Source organism: Anoplolepis gracilipes, chromosome 17, assembly GCF_047496725.1.
Source record: "Anoplolepis gracilipes chromosome 17, ASM4749672v1, whole genome shotgun sequence".
Taxonomy (NCBI): Eukaryota; Metazoa; Arthropoda; class Insecta; order Hymenoptera; family Formicidae; genus Anoplolepis; species Anoplolepis gracilipes.
In genome coordinates this window covers 9,251,613-9,266,279 of record NC_132986.1, presented here as the reverse complement: position 1 = coordinate 9,266,279, position 14,667 = coordinate 9,251,613, and the positions used below count along the sequence as shown (strand labels likewise).

The window sequence follows — 14,667 nt, the reverse complement described above, 5'->3', positions numbered from 1 at the left end:
AAATTCAGTTCTTTTTTTTTATTTTTAAAACGAGCGTAATAATGAAAATATGTATAATGACAATGTATAATTGAGTGAAATATGATTATTATTAATTGAGGAAATAATTATGCATAATGATTAGTAGCAATAGCGCATGTAATCATTATTACAATAAAAAATAAATAAGAGTACAATTATTATCATGTTGATATTAACATTATATCATACTAATAAAGATAAAGTTGGCTAAAGTTATCAATTTATCATTTTTATATCCCACAAAATATTCCATTAATGAAATTTCAAGTTTTAAGCCTCGTACAATATTACAGACAATAAAAATTAAGAATAACACAAGAAAGAGAGATTTTCTTTACGAACGTCTTGTATACAACATATACGTAAAATTCTGTTAAATAGAGATTAACACCATCTGTCGGCAGTAGTAGAAATCTCGTAACGTTCATGATGTAGTCAAGTCAAATGTCAAAATGTGTACTTTGGAATCGATCTTTTGATTTGTAAAAAGAGCGACGAGTCTTCCAGTGCGTTTTATCTTGACATGATTTTTGACTTTTTTCAACATACAAGGTGATATCTAGTTAATAAAAAAGAAATGGCTCTTTACGATAATCAACACTGGCTCTTGTCGCACATCAGGGATAGTTTTCTTGCTATGGATGATACAGGTATGTTTCTGATAAATTCAACATAGGTTAGAATATTATTATATCGCGCGTAAAACACATTGCTCTCTGATTCTAAATATTATATTAAATGTTAATAATTCTTGATAAAACATCAATGTGGCACGATTATTTTAAATATTAATATATATTCTCTTTATTAAATATATAATAAATTGATTCAAAGAAATTAAATTCGGGATCTTCTAATATAATGTTATAATTAATTAATAATAATTAAATTAAATAATAATTAAATAAATAAAATATATATTATGTTGCTATTACTCTTGGTTGAAAGGTATGTGTGAAATAGTAATGCTCGGAGAAGATATTCCTAAGCAATTGAAGGCAAATGGAACACTACAATGTTATCCTGGTATGGAGGATAGTGATGATGAGGATCTAGATGCCTTGGTAGAATCATATGATATACAAATGGGTATACATATTCATTTCTTATTTTATATAAAGGCAACATCATATAATTGAAATCATCAAAATTCAAGAATTGATTAGTTTGAAATTATCCACTTAAAATAAACAATTTTAACAAATATATATTACTTTTAGCATTTATCTATATATATAAATAAATAAATAAATAAATATATATATATATATATATATATATATATAATAAATTTTTAAGCAATTATTTTTTTGTTGAATTCTTTAAAATATTTTTTGCTTATGCAATGTTGTAGACATGGAATTCAGTCATAGACAGAGATCCAATACTGCACAGAGACTGGAAAAAATGGATATAGAAAGAAAAAAAGCTGCAAAAGTTAAACATGTCAAATGGGAGCACAATTTTAATGCTATCACACCTACAGATCAATCAGAATTGTTTCAAAGAAAGGATTTTCGTAGAAAAGTATTATTAAAAAAGGGACAATCTCTCTTATCGGAACAGCTTGAGAAATGTCCAAATTTACCACAAAATCCATTCAAGGATTATGTCAAATTTGACGGCAACGTACGCTCCATTGAATTTTCTCATTTTCTAATAAAAAAATTGATTTCCAAATCATTTTAAAAAATTTAAATGTTACACAATTTTTTATAATAAAAGTTGAAATAATGCATTATTAAAATTTTTATAGTTTTATAACCTTTATTTTTGAATAATAATATGGTTTCATTGTATATTCGAAAATTTCTTTGCAGGCACAGGTAGGCATTCCTGTAAGAAAGTATAGAATATTCATGTGCATGTTGCCAAAAGAGGAAAGAGTATATCCACTTCAGGTGGTAGTGACGGCGACAGCACGAGTGTTGGACTTTATCGGACTGATTTGCTACAAATATGCAAGTGAACATCCCGATCATAATTTGAAGTTTGTAACAAACTACTTTGCGTCTCTGGTACACGCATGCCTTATTCACGAAGTTTCTGCTGGCCATTACTTTCAGGGAGGACATCTCACGTTATGGACTATACATCACTGAAGACGACGGCGAGGTTGACTGGGCCTTTCCCTGTTTGGACCCGCGAGAAACTATCTCCAAGTTTGAATTCACTACATTGGGCCTGATCGAGATGAAGCCAAGCGATAGAGCGAGGCACAACACATTCAGTTGTATTGAGAAGAAAGATGAGGAAGACCTGGTACGTAAGGACAAGGAGCAGGAGGAAGTTGCAAATGATTTGGCTAAGATGGAGGGTCACACTACTGCAATGGAGGCACCGCTATATCAGTCATACAGGTAGTTGCTAATAATTGAATGTCATAAAAATTTTGTAAAAATTGCTTAAGACAACATGTTCAAATATAGATGATCTTTAAATAAAAATATAAATGTTTTATTGTACATGTAGGGTACACATAATCAACAAGATGCGAGCAAAGACTGAGATTCATCTTGGGATATCAGGTGAAAAAATAGAGATAGATCCAGTTATAACGGGTAAAGGTGCTGCCAGGTTTTGGAATAGACAGCGAGCAGTCAGCTATCACATAGACAACATTGCATGGTGTGAAGTGACAGAGACAAAAGGATCAAAAACTATGTTTACATTGGTTTATACTCCACAATCCAGTGCTCCAGATAACTTTCTAAGTTCGTATTTAGTTACTTCTCTTTTAACTATATATAATTATATATATTATACAGCTATATACATATTCTTTGACAATTGTGGAATATATTTTTTCTAAAAAAGAATAAAAAGTAATTTCTTTCATAAATTATAATTTTTGACACATTAAACATCCTTATATAATAAAGATTAGTATTTTATAGAGATAATATTCTAATATTAATCAATGATATTACAGGTCAAAGTCATTCACTTCATCAATCAGCATCGTTTAAGAATCACGATTTTGAGGCGGATTCAGTGACGGCTGAAGAAATCGTACGAAAAATTAATCATATTCTAGAACTACATAGCAGCCAGTCTAGAAAGGAATATCTCGCGCAAAAGGAAAGAAAAGCGGCGAGAAGAAAGAGTTTTCATCTATATAGATGACAACTCTACTGGTTACTTTGTGCAATTTTAGATTATTTAAAGCATTGAGTATTAATATACAACATAACGTGATCGTATGAATCACTCTAAAATTAGAAATACAATTGAATTAATATCCAGAATTTCGTTGACAGACCAGAAATGACAGAAAGTAGATGGTTATTTCACAATTTAATATATTGTATATTATTGGTAAAATTTAAAATTTAATATTGTATATTATTGGTAAATTATTTTGTATTTATTATATTTCTACTCAAGTGTGTGATGAATGTATCATAATCGTAATCATTGTATTATCAACAAGTATTGTATAATTAATCATGTGTAATGTCATATTTAATTATTTATATTTTTACTATGAAGCTTCCTTATTACCTAGAAATTTGTAGACTTGTAAGAATAAACAATACTTAAATACTAAATATGTCTGTTTCATTTTTTGATAGCTTTATAACATTTTTGGTGGCTGTATATATATTAGTCTCCATTTTTTCTATAAATTTTTGATTTAACTTGTGTACATGCTGACTAAGTATAGATATCTTTAATACCGCATCCAAAGTTTTCTGACTATTTTGAGAGATATATTCATAATTGGGACGTGTCAAAAGGAAACTTCTGTCAGATTCTGTTAATATATTTATATCAAGAACCTGACCTTGTCCTTCCACACTTGTTTTCTGCTTAGTCAGGTTTTTCCGTTGAGTTTTGCGATTCTTGTATTCTTTCTGCCAGTCTTTACGTTCCTGTCTAAGTTTCTCTACATATTCCTTCAGATTAAATGCCTTGGCATCATTCTGAGCAATACATTCCTTGTCGACTTTATTCGATAAAATCTTATTCCCAGGTGTACCTTCATTGTCCAAGAAAAAAGATAATTATAGTCTTGAATTGTTAGGAGTTACACAAAACAGAATTTTTTATACAGAACTTTTTAAGACTCAAATTCTTTACAAGAAAAAATAGTAATTATATTTATTGAAATAATATTAATAAGAAAAATAAATATATTTCTCTATCTCTCTTCAACTTTCAGACTAAGTATTTTTAAAATAAAAGAAGAGTTTATAAACAGTGTTTAAAGGTAAAAATTTTTCAAAATTAAAATATTACATTTTGCAAAGTGGACTAACCTTGAGTTTGATCGCATGTTATGATTTGCGTGTGAAAAATCGATGACCTTCGTTTGTAAACGATCTTCTCAGATTTACATTCCTCATCAAAGTGCGATACATCAGCCGTAGCCATTATCGAGTATTATCAAGCACAACTTGTCGCAGCAAAATATTATTTCTCGTTATAAACAACATGGCGGCATATATTTCAAACTTCAAACGAATTCACGCATGGGCATGCGATGCGCTTTGGCCAATCGGATAGTTTAATTTCAATCATAAATCACATATATTATAGATAGTTATATATCGTTCAAACACAGCAACCAGTCTGTCAAACATATACTGATTGGCTCAGTGAGCGCTTAATGATTCTTTATTGTGATTGGTTCTTTTTAGATTTAGATTATCATTGGATCTAAGTGCAGAAACCAATCACAATAAAGAATCACTAATTTGCTAAAGCGCTCACTAATTTGCTTTCTCTGCTGAACGCAGCCATTGGCTATCGAATAGAGAATTTTTTAAATTTCAAAAAAATTTCCCACAATATTAGCGAATCAGTTTTTCGACAAAGTTATATTAAAATTTCTTATTGCAATAATAATAAATGTTTTAAAGAGTGTATATAAATATTACAATGCAATAAAAAGTTGTAAAAATGAGAATCATTCATGTCGCCTCGTAAAATTCTATATGTGCTAAAATATTAAATAATGATTGAAATAATTTATAAGATAAACGCGATATAAAGTTTGTTTTTTTAGCTCAACTTTTTGCATTTTTCATTTTCTTTTCTTTGCTTTCGAACTTTAAAAGATATCTGATTCCATTCAGAGTCCAGCTAAAAAAATTAATATATATAATTACATGTATAAATAATGAAACACCTAACCTAATCTGAGCGGTAATTATGAGCGTGTAGCGCGGGCTCGCTCACGAATCACGAGTCACGAGTTACGAGGTTGGCAGACCTGCGAACGCGTGCGGAGTGCGGACCGGCGGCGCAGTGCTCGCTGCCAAAAAGGGGCAGACAGAGCGGCGTAGAGTGATGCGAAAATTGTCAAATATCAGGTGCACGACGACGGTGCGGCGAGTCCGGTGAGCCTGGTGTTGGTGTGGAGTGCGACACAACGCAACACGTAGCCGCGTCGAGAGGCCCGCGCGCGCGCGCGCGGACGCGATGTCGAGCACTCTGGAGAAGAAGATCATGAGCCTGGAGGAACGGTTGCGAGCGGAGAACGAGTCGCGGGACAGGGACAGGCAGGGCGGCGAGATCGGTGGACACCCGAACACGGGTCTGCTGCACCCGTCGACGGGCCCCGTGTCAAGTCCCGCGCTTCGCAGACCTCGACAACGTAAGCACGTTGCTCTAAGCTAAAGGAGAATCCTCGCGAATCTCTTCGACGATGGATTTTTCTTCCCCTGATCGATATCCCCTCGATGACGCGTCGCGGTTACACGATCGTACGATTATGTATATACAGGTTATGTTGATCGTTTCGATTTGTTGACCATTGTTGATCTTACGAATTTCCGCGTCCTGACGACTAGCGATATATTTTTCATGTCTATAATGGATGATAAAATAATATTTCTTCTACGAGATTGCTTCTCGGTTATTTTTATCCCTTTTGTTTATCTGCATTTTGTGAACATGGATCTTATTAAGTTCCATTTGCTTGTTTTTGTTAAACTAGAGTTAAATCTTAAACATTTTTATTGTTATGTAATATATTAAAATGTAGTTAATATATATAATTAATAAAAAACACAATTCTGATATCAAATAATGTTAAAAACTTGTTGCAATACTAAAGGTAAATATCAAAACATTGAATGGATTAATATAATTTTATATTAATAAATAAATAAATTATATATTTAGATATAAATTTATATTAATTAACATATAAATTTATTAAATATGAGTTTAAGCTTTTGGAATTAAAATACTTTTTAATCTATAAACTCAAAAATTATTTCTTAAGTACATTGTAGATTTATTTTACTTATTTGCGTATATTTCATATGTATATATACGCATATAAACTATAATTGTCAACATATAAACTATAACTAGAATTAGAGTAAACTTAAAGCACATTATATTGTACATTAAAATAATAGACATATTTCTCGATAGTCGGAGATATGGGTACCCCGACACGACCTAGAAGACAGTTGGATTTACCAGTATCGCAAATAATACCACCAAAGAAACATGACAGCGAGTTTGAGTCAAAGTTGCAAGAGATCATGAAGATGAATGGTATCCTAAACATTAATGGCCAAAGATATCAGACAGAGATGAAAGATTTGGAGCATTTAGGCGAACTTGGTAATGGTACCTGTGGACATGTTGTCAAAATGAGGCACAAACCCAGTGGTGTGGTGATTGCTGTAAAACAGATGCGACGTTCTGGAAATACAGAGGAGAACAAGAGGATAATCATGGATCTTGATGTTGTACTCAAATCACATGACTGTCCATATATTGTACAGTGCCTAGGCTGTTTCATTACCGAATCTGACGTATGGATTTGCATGGAGCTGATGGCAACATGTCTGGATAAGCTATTGAAGCGCAGCAGACAAGCGATACCTGAGGATTTCTTAGGCAAAGTTACAGTAGCAGTAAGTTTCTTTTGTTTTTATCTCGAATTTCAAAGTTATTATCTGGAAATGTTTAACACAGTTTTCAAAAGATTTTTAGGAAGATAGTAAAAAATCTATATATAGTAAAAAACAAATCTATATATTTATAACAAAATTATAATTTTTGCAATTTTTTTATCTTAAAATTTGAATTAAAATATTCTGAATAATTTTTTGTAATGACTCTGGAATTATAAAAAAGATTTTATTCCATTTTTCTTTTTTAGACAGTAAAGGCGTTGTCGTACCTGAAAGAAAAACATGGTGTTATTCATAGAGATGTGAAACCTAGTAATATATTACTGGATGAGTCGGGAGGAGTGAAACTTTGCGATTTTGGGATATCCGGTAGATTGGTTGACAGTAAAGCAAAGACAAGAAGCGCTGGATGTGCGGCGTACATGGCTGTAAGTACACATAAATCACGATGTTAAAGAATGTTTACATTTTTTATATAATATACAAGTGAAAAACTCTATTTTTACTGTTTTTTTATATAGCCTGAAAGAATAGACCCACCCGATCCTACTAAGCCAGATTATGATATAAGGGCGGATGTGTGGAGTCTAGGCATTACTCTAGTGGAACTAGCTACGGGAGTATTTCCTTATCGAGACTGCAAGACTGATTTTGAAGTAAGCTTTTCTTTCTTTATTCTTTCCATTTGAACTTATCTATATAGAAAAAAAATAATTTTTGAATTCTTCCATTTCTATTTGCAAAATGTTATAAATAAATATATATGGACAAAATATTATATCTATAAATAATTAGATTATTATATAAGTATCACAAAATGATTATTTCGTTTTTTTAATTTGATGTTGATCGAATTCGATATTGAAATTTCATATATAATATATATATATATATATATATATATATATATATATATATATATATATATATATATATACACACACTATATCCTTTCAAGAAATTATATTTTGCAATTTTTTTATTACTCTGTTTATTACTCACATTCTGTTTACTTACATTTACTATTCTCTACTCATAGGTACTGAGCAGAGTAGTACAAGACGATCCTCCGTCTCTTCCAGTGGATGCGCCCTTTTCCAAGGAGTTTAGGAGCTTTGTCAGTTGCTGCCTTACAAAAAATTACAAGCATCGACCCAAATACCACAAGCTTATGGAACACCCGTTTATCCGCAAGTATGATGTTCCACAAGATGTCGAGACAAATTCCACTTTAACGAACTCCGGTTTCCAGTGGTTCGGCAAAGTCATGCGGCAGCTAGAACCAAGGTGGGAACTAAGATTCATTAATTGCTGTTTGTTTTTCTTAGAAATTGATATTTAGGAAACTTAATATCACATGATAAGATGGTCAGGGTGATAATATATTTGTTGATAACGCTAGTCTGACAACGAAATTACGAATTTTAAACACGGCATGAGATTCCTAACTAATAAATATACTGATTTCTTTGGTTTGGTTATCTCTTTTTTTATCTTTTGAAAATAACCAGATGTAATTATATTTTACGAACAATTTGCAAAAATCTCACATACTTAACATATTTTTATAATCAGATATCATTGGTATCAAAACAATTTCAAAATTGAACAAAACGTTTTACGAATTGACTTGTTATTGGATATTAGCGAAAAGTCTTGGCATTGTGACGTTTCCAGCTTTTAATCAGAGGATTCTATTGTTAATTGTATATCGATTTTTTCAATCTATTGATGCAACTAATATTGCGATTTGTGAATTTGTCAGTGAATTTAAGAAAATGCAAAATACTCAAAACACACACTTACATATTTCCGTTATATATACAAGTATATAATTTACTTTGCTACTATTTTGTTCAAAAATTTTTTTTTTGACATTTATAGTTTATTTTTTCAAATTATAAGTTTGCGTGCGTGTTGAATTGTGTTGCAGCGTTGAGCTTGAGGGAGGCAGTGCGGCGTAGCATACCTTTCCTCTCTCATTTCTTCATCCCTTCCCTCTTCCACTCCTTCCTGGACAAACTGGTTAAGATTCCCGAAAGAGATTAAAAAAATAAGAAAAAAAAGGTAAAACAGACCACTCCACTATTACTATTACTACTTCTACTACTACTCAGAGTACCCAAATATCTGCCCAATTTTCATTTCGAGTTGTTTGGTTTGTGCACGCGCCTGTTACACACCCCATCCTTCAACCCTCACTCACGGTAAGCATTGTTTTTTTATTTATTTCAATATATTTTCGTTTCTCTTTTTTTCACCTATTTCTTATTGCGATTAACGATCTATTAGACTTCGTTTGTCGCAATGCACGCATAATTCTTCCCCATACACACGCCACTTTTCTTTTTTATGCAGTTTATGTATTGTTTTTTTCAGTAGTGAATTTTTGCTTATCGCAAATTAGGGCGAGATTAATATAACTATTGCTAAAGAAGATTATGAAATCATATACATATTTTAATAAAAAAGTTTTTAATTATATTACTTTTTAAACATTAAATATTACTTTAGATATTAAAAATTTTCTCAGTAAAATATTCATCGATTTACATTGTACTTTAGTGCAAAATTTTATTATTTTAAATTATCACATGTAACTCGTCCCAACTTACTTGACTTATTTGACAAGAAAGATGCTCTATGATATTACATGAAAGTTTTCGGCGTGATTTATAGGTCTGACATATGCAATCTGGTACCAAAGAATATCTTATAAAGAGAATTTTCTCGTTTGTGTGTTTATTGCATGCACATTTAAAGATTAATGCTTTGCTCTAACTATTAACTTCTTTAAACCTAAGCTAAAATTTTTTACAGAATCATCACAATACGGTAATTACTGGGTAATACTGACATACACATACATATATACGTATTGAAAAAATTAAAAAGAGTGAGAGGGAGAGAGAGAAATCGCACTTTCACGCTGATAGATATCAATTGTATTCTCGAAGAAAATTTATCCAGACCGCAATCCAGTTTCAGGTTACCAGGACACATGCAACAACAGCGAGTTTCGGGTCACGTGTCTTTGAAACAGACAGCCCATCTTCGGGCGCAATCCGAAGTGCCGGCTTTCCTGAGGAGCAACATTAATAGCAGCTTCAGAGAATCGCCGAATTCCGGCTTTTTGCCGTTTCATCAACGCTCCAATAGTGAGAACGGCACGAACTATGTGTCCTATAGTCCATATGCTCTTCGCCGAAAGGAGATCGCCCGGCCGTTCTCGCCGCCGGCATCTAAGGATGCCGCGATGGATCAGCCAGAATCGAATCTGCCGCCGCGGCCCTACTCGCCTTACCGGCAACATGAGCAGATCATCAAGCATGATTATTCCTCAAATCGCTGCGCGACAACGAATGGCCAAAATAAACAGGAGATGACAACGACGAGGCCGTTCTCTCCTTATAAGGCGCAAGACACCAACCTGGACAACAAAGATCGACCCTATTCTCCATATCGCATTGGTCGCTATGATGAACGTGATAGTGGCAACAAGACAGATCGATGGCAAGGAGGTGTCTCGAGATCTCTGAGTCCCTTCGCCAGAGATTACTCGCCCTGGCGGCGAGAGAATGTTGATCCGCCTGTCATTCAACCGCCACCACCTGTCATGTGTGATAGTGGTGGCCGTTATTCGCCATTTTTCCAACAACGACTCGCACAACTGCCGTCACAGCAACCCTCGGCACCACAAACCTACCCACAGACGCAGGACATCTACGGTAGTCCCATGATCAACCGCAAGAGGTAATTCGAATCGATTAATTTGTATTTTTTATTATCTTTTGATATATAAGTCTTTTTAATCAGTTTCCTCTTGTCAGCTTAATATGAACTAACATACTTTATAATTTCATTTATAGAATTAGTTTATAAACATATTTCATATATAAATATTTGTTATATATATTTATGTATATAATCATTTAATGAAAAACCATGTGTATTTTTTTTCTACAACTAATTGCTAAGAAAAGATTTTATATTAGAAATATAATAAATATATTATTGCTTGCTTTTTTTTTTGGATACAGGTTTCCTTCGGAACCACCGCCGCAGGGATCCCATGGCTCCACTAGTCCGCAATTGTTGATCTCCCGTTTCGCTCATCAGCTGAAGCAGGAGTCACCACCGTCATCCCTGACGATGCCATCGCAGCAGGTTATTGGCAAGGAGTCCGCGAAGAAGCGTTTCGCGTCTTACGTGCGCCTCAGACTCGGTAGCGAACGCGCTCCTTCGCCGGAACCACCACCGAGACTAAGTCGCGGCGAGTCCCCGCTTGCCCTTAGGAGGAACTTAATCGATCAGGCGTCTCCTTCTTGTCCGCGAAGGTATGTTTTTTTAATCACTGTTTATTTGCTAAAAAGATAACATCTTACAATTATTATTTGTATATCAATTTTCAACGATATGAAAAAAATATGTACGACGAATTATTTGGCTTCTTCAAGGTACGTCTCGCCTTCTCCGCCTCAACCACCGCCTAGGAGATTATCAGAGAGCAATTCGGTGCCTGGCAGTCCGCAGCACGTGCGAGCTCGTTTGCGCTACACGCCCGAACCTCAAAGGAGACCTCCGCCGCCATAACCCACCGCTACAATCATTAAGCCTTATTATTATTATTTTTTGTTGGTGCCATATGCGATTACGGACACCCGGACAGCGATCACGTGCACTACGTAGTAGCTAGATTACTTGAGATTGCGCGCACAGAGCGAGTTACAGAATGTGTACGCAAAAAAAGGAACATGTTCTCGAACGTTATAAGCTAAGAAAAAAGAACATGGAGTAACATGTTCTTAATACTCGAGCCGCCGCGATTCTGTTGTACGCAAGTTGAACACTATTGTACGAAAGAACGTTGATTTAGCGTGCGAAACGGCTGAATTTTGAAATTATGAAAAAGTATTTGATCTTAATTTAATCTCAAACATTTTTCAATTTACGGATGCTTCAAACCTCGAAAATTGCCTTAAGACATTTGACGACTTACTAGCGAGCTAGTGAATATTTCAGGTTTCTAATTGAAAAATATTTTCTGAATTTCTTATTGATGTTAGAATGTAGAAAGAAACGTGTTTTTCCGAGTTTAAAACGCTTCACACGCTAAACTCGTAAACACAAACTTTTACATGGTTAAGTAGCCTTTAGCTAAGTCTCGGTTAATTAATTCTAACAAGGAGTTAGAATGAATTATTTTCTACACAAGAACGATCAAGGGAAACAAAAAAAGTTGCATAATTCGATTCTCAAAAAGATTTTAATTATAAGATTTAGTGTTATTGACGTAAATTATCGCCATTTTTTTCACTTTGACTATTCTTCGCGATTTAAATAGGAAGAAAGCAATTAATTTAATTAGGATTAATGTTAACCGAGCAATGCTCTGAAACCCGTTTTGCATAACCGAGGGAGACGTTCGCACTACGACCTTAACTGTGGACGGTTACACGGTTTTCCTTCGCTGTCACGAAACGCGAATCTATACTTTCATCAATAATCCTCTTGACGTATAATTATCGAGGGTACGCAACAGGAAAAATACGATGCTCAACTTTTTATATCGCTTGGGTATTAAAGAAATACATATACGTGTTGGAGAAGTGTGGCATTAACAGTGATAAGCCGCAATGTTTTTTCTAAAAAAATTAAAAAAATGCATCAATACATGTGAATGTATCAATACGCATATACGAAGAGAATATAATGGGGTCGTCCTGTACATGAAAATGCGTAAACCGTTCCTATCGTTCTTCGTTTACGCTTTTTTCAGTCAATCTTGAGAATCTTGTCATACGAAGGAGAAAGAGAGAAAGAATAAACGCGCAACGAAATTCGTTGTCTTCTTTCGGATGGCCTTGAAGTGTATCTTGTAAACTTTCTCTTTCCCTTTCTTTCTCTCTCTCTCTCTCTCTCTCTCTTTCTCTAAGCGACTTTTCCACGTTTTATTATTAATACTAATTATTATATGAGAGACTATTGTATTATTTATATAAAGTAATATTAAATGTGAGAGCGCGAGTCAATCACGATACATAGTTCACAAGTGTCGAGATCGATAGCGCGAATCGAACCGAGAGAGATATTAATATCATTCACACTTGATTTTTCTCTGTAACGAAAGAAAAAAAAAAAAAAAAAAAAAAGAAAACGAAAGCACAATAATGTTGCAGCAGCACGTGTCGTAGAGTTCTACTACGAGGCACGAATGTATATTAATTATTTAATCAGGAAGGCGTGCAATGCGTCACATACATACATACATACAAATAATACACATACACACGAATACATGGTTAGAATGTTGTAATTATTATTTTTAATTAACATTTATAATCCTTAATTATGTTCAAGTCTACACTCGTAATCACCTTTGTCATTTATTTGACAAAAGGATCTGTTGCAATGTAAATAAACTTATATTTATACGAAAAAGTCATATTTTTCCACATGTTTTTTTTCCTATCTACTGCGATATTTTTCTATAAACACTATAAAAAGTTTTTATTCTTTCCTTTGGCTATATTTTTTATTATCCTCAATCAAAAATTATTTATATATATATGTATATATATATATATATACATATATATATATATATATATATATATATATATATATATATATATATATATATATGTTCATTTCATTATGATAAAAACAATGAAAAATATAATATAAATTTATAAATTAAAAAAAAAAATAAAGTAAACTTTATTAATTAATGTATTTATTAATAATTGTATTTATTAATTATTGCAATCATATAAAAATGTAATTTTTTTATAATCTATTCAATTTTTTATTTTTAACTTGGGAGTAGTTGGGAGCACTTATCAATTTATGATATGATTATATTCGGTATATATAATGTGTAATAGATAAGAATTTACTATGTACTGTACAGAATTCATTTCATCTTATCAAAGAATTAAATAAAATATTTTTATGAGTTTAATTTAATAATATATATAACTTAATTAATTTATTATCATTAAACTTTTGTTTTAATCAATTTTTCTATCTAAATAAATATTAAGTTTTGAAAGAAAAGTATGTTTCTTTTAAATTTAATTCAATAAAGTACATACACTACATATACTATGTTTATCACTGCCATATGCTATGCATGATTACCTCATAGCAAAATAGATAAGATGAAATACTTAGATAAGAATATACCATGACATACTTTAAAATTTACTAAAGAATTAAATTATATTTATTTAAAAAGAAAACTAAGATAAGCAAAAAAAATATATCAAGATTTGTATATCAATACTGATTTTGAAAATTAAAAATCTTTAATTTTGAAAGATGAAAAGTATATATTTCTTAGAAATATATAAAGTATAGAATTTATAGAGGTGTTAATAAATAGGTGTTATAAAAGAAATCTTAAGATTTCAATCTTGAAAATCTAATACGACTTAAATTTCTGCCAATAAAAGCTTATTACTCGTACATTTTTGGTTCTGAAAAAAATGTGTTCCTACTTTTTAATTTTAGAAAAAAAGTGTAACGTCATTCGAAATGTTGTATCTTTTTTTTTATCTTCTACAGTGCTCGGAATTCTTACATATTAATGTCAAGTGTTCGGCCGCAGCGTATATTTTTATCGTATCATGCCACGTAATCTCTAAGCAACTTTTTTGCTGACGGCTCATTGCGCATTGAACGGCAATGGATTTTTCAACTCTATGCTCCGCTATATGTCATGATCGCATTAATTTGCATTCTTCTACGAAAGTCAATCTCT

General features: G+C 32.4%; 3 protein-coding genes across 3 annotated transcripts; 2 read left to right on the top strand and 1 right to left on the bottom strand.

Annotated features, from left to right (window-relative positions):
* The first annotated feature begins 442 nt into the window (after positions 1 to 442).
* Sin1 (SAPK-interacting protein 1) lies at positions 443 to 3,147 on the top strand. Its single transcript, XM_072909454.1, has 7 exons — positions 443 to 671; positions 970 to 1,110; positions 1,376 to 1,650; positions 1,842 to 2,011; positions 2,088 to 2,381; positions 2,494 to 2,735; positions 2,954 to 3,147. Exons 1-7 carry the CDS (start codon positions 599 to 601, stop codon positions 3,145 to 3,147), a joined length of 1,389 nt encoding a protein of 462 aa, XP_072765555.1. The 5' UTR covers positions 443 to 598.
* On the bottom strand, positions 2,457 to 4,495 carry LOC140675228 (uncharacterized). The gene is made up of 2 exons (XM_072909455.1): positions 4,284 to 4,495; positions 2,457 to 4,003 (listed from the first exon to the last, which is right to left on the bottom strand). The coding sequence occupies exons 1-2, from the start codon at positions 4,396 to 4,398 to the stop codon at positions 3,561 to 3,563; spliced, it is 558 nt and encodes a 185-aa protein (XP_072765556.1). The 5' UTR covers positions 4,399 to 4,495; the 3' UTR covers positions 2,457 to 3,560.
* Positions 4,496 to 5,234: 739 nt separating this feature from the next.
* On the top strand, positions 5,235 to 13,340 carry LOC140675079 (uncharacterized). The gene is made up of 8 exons (XM_072909116.1): positions 5,235 to 5,623; positions 6,412 to 6,902; positions 7,151 to 7,330; positions 7,424 to 7,558; positions 7,942 to 8,189; positions 9,885 to 10,655; positions 10,943 to 11,239; positions 11,360 to 13,340. The coding sequence occupies exons 1-8, from the start codon at positions 5,449 to 5,451 to the stop codon at positions 11,493 to 11,495; spliced, it is 2,433 nt and encodes an 810-aa protein (XP_072765217.1). The 5' UTR covers positions 5,235 to 5,448; the 3' UTR covers positions 11,496 to 13,340.
* Positions 13,341 to 14,667: the final 1,327 nt, after the last annotated feature.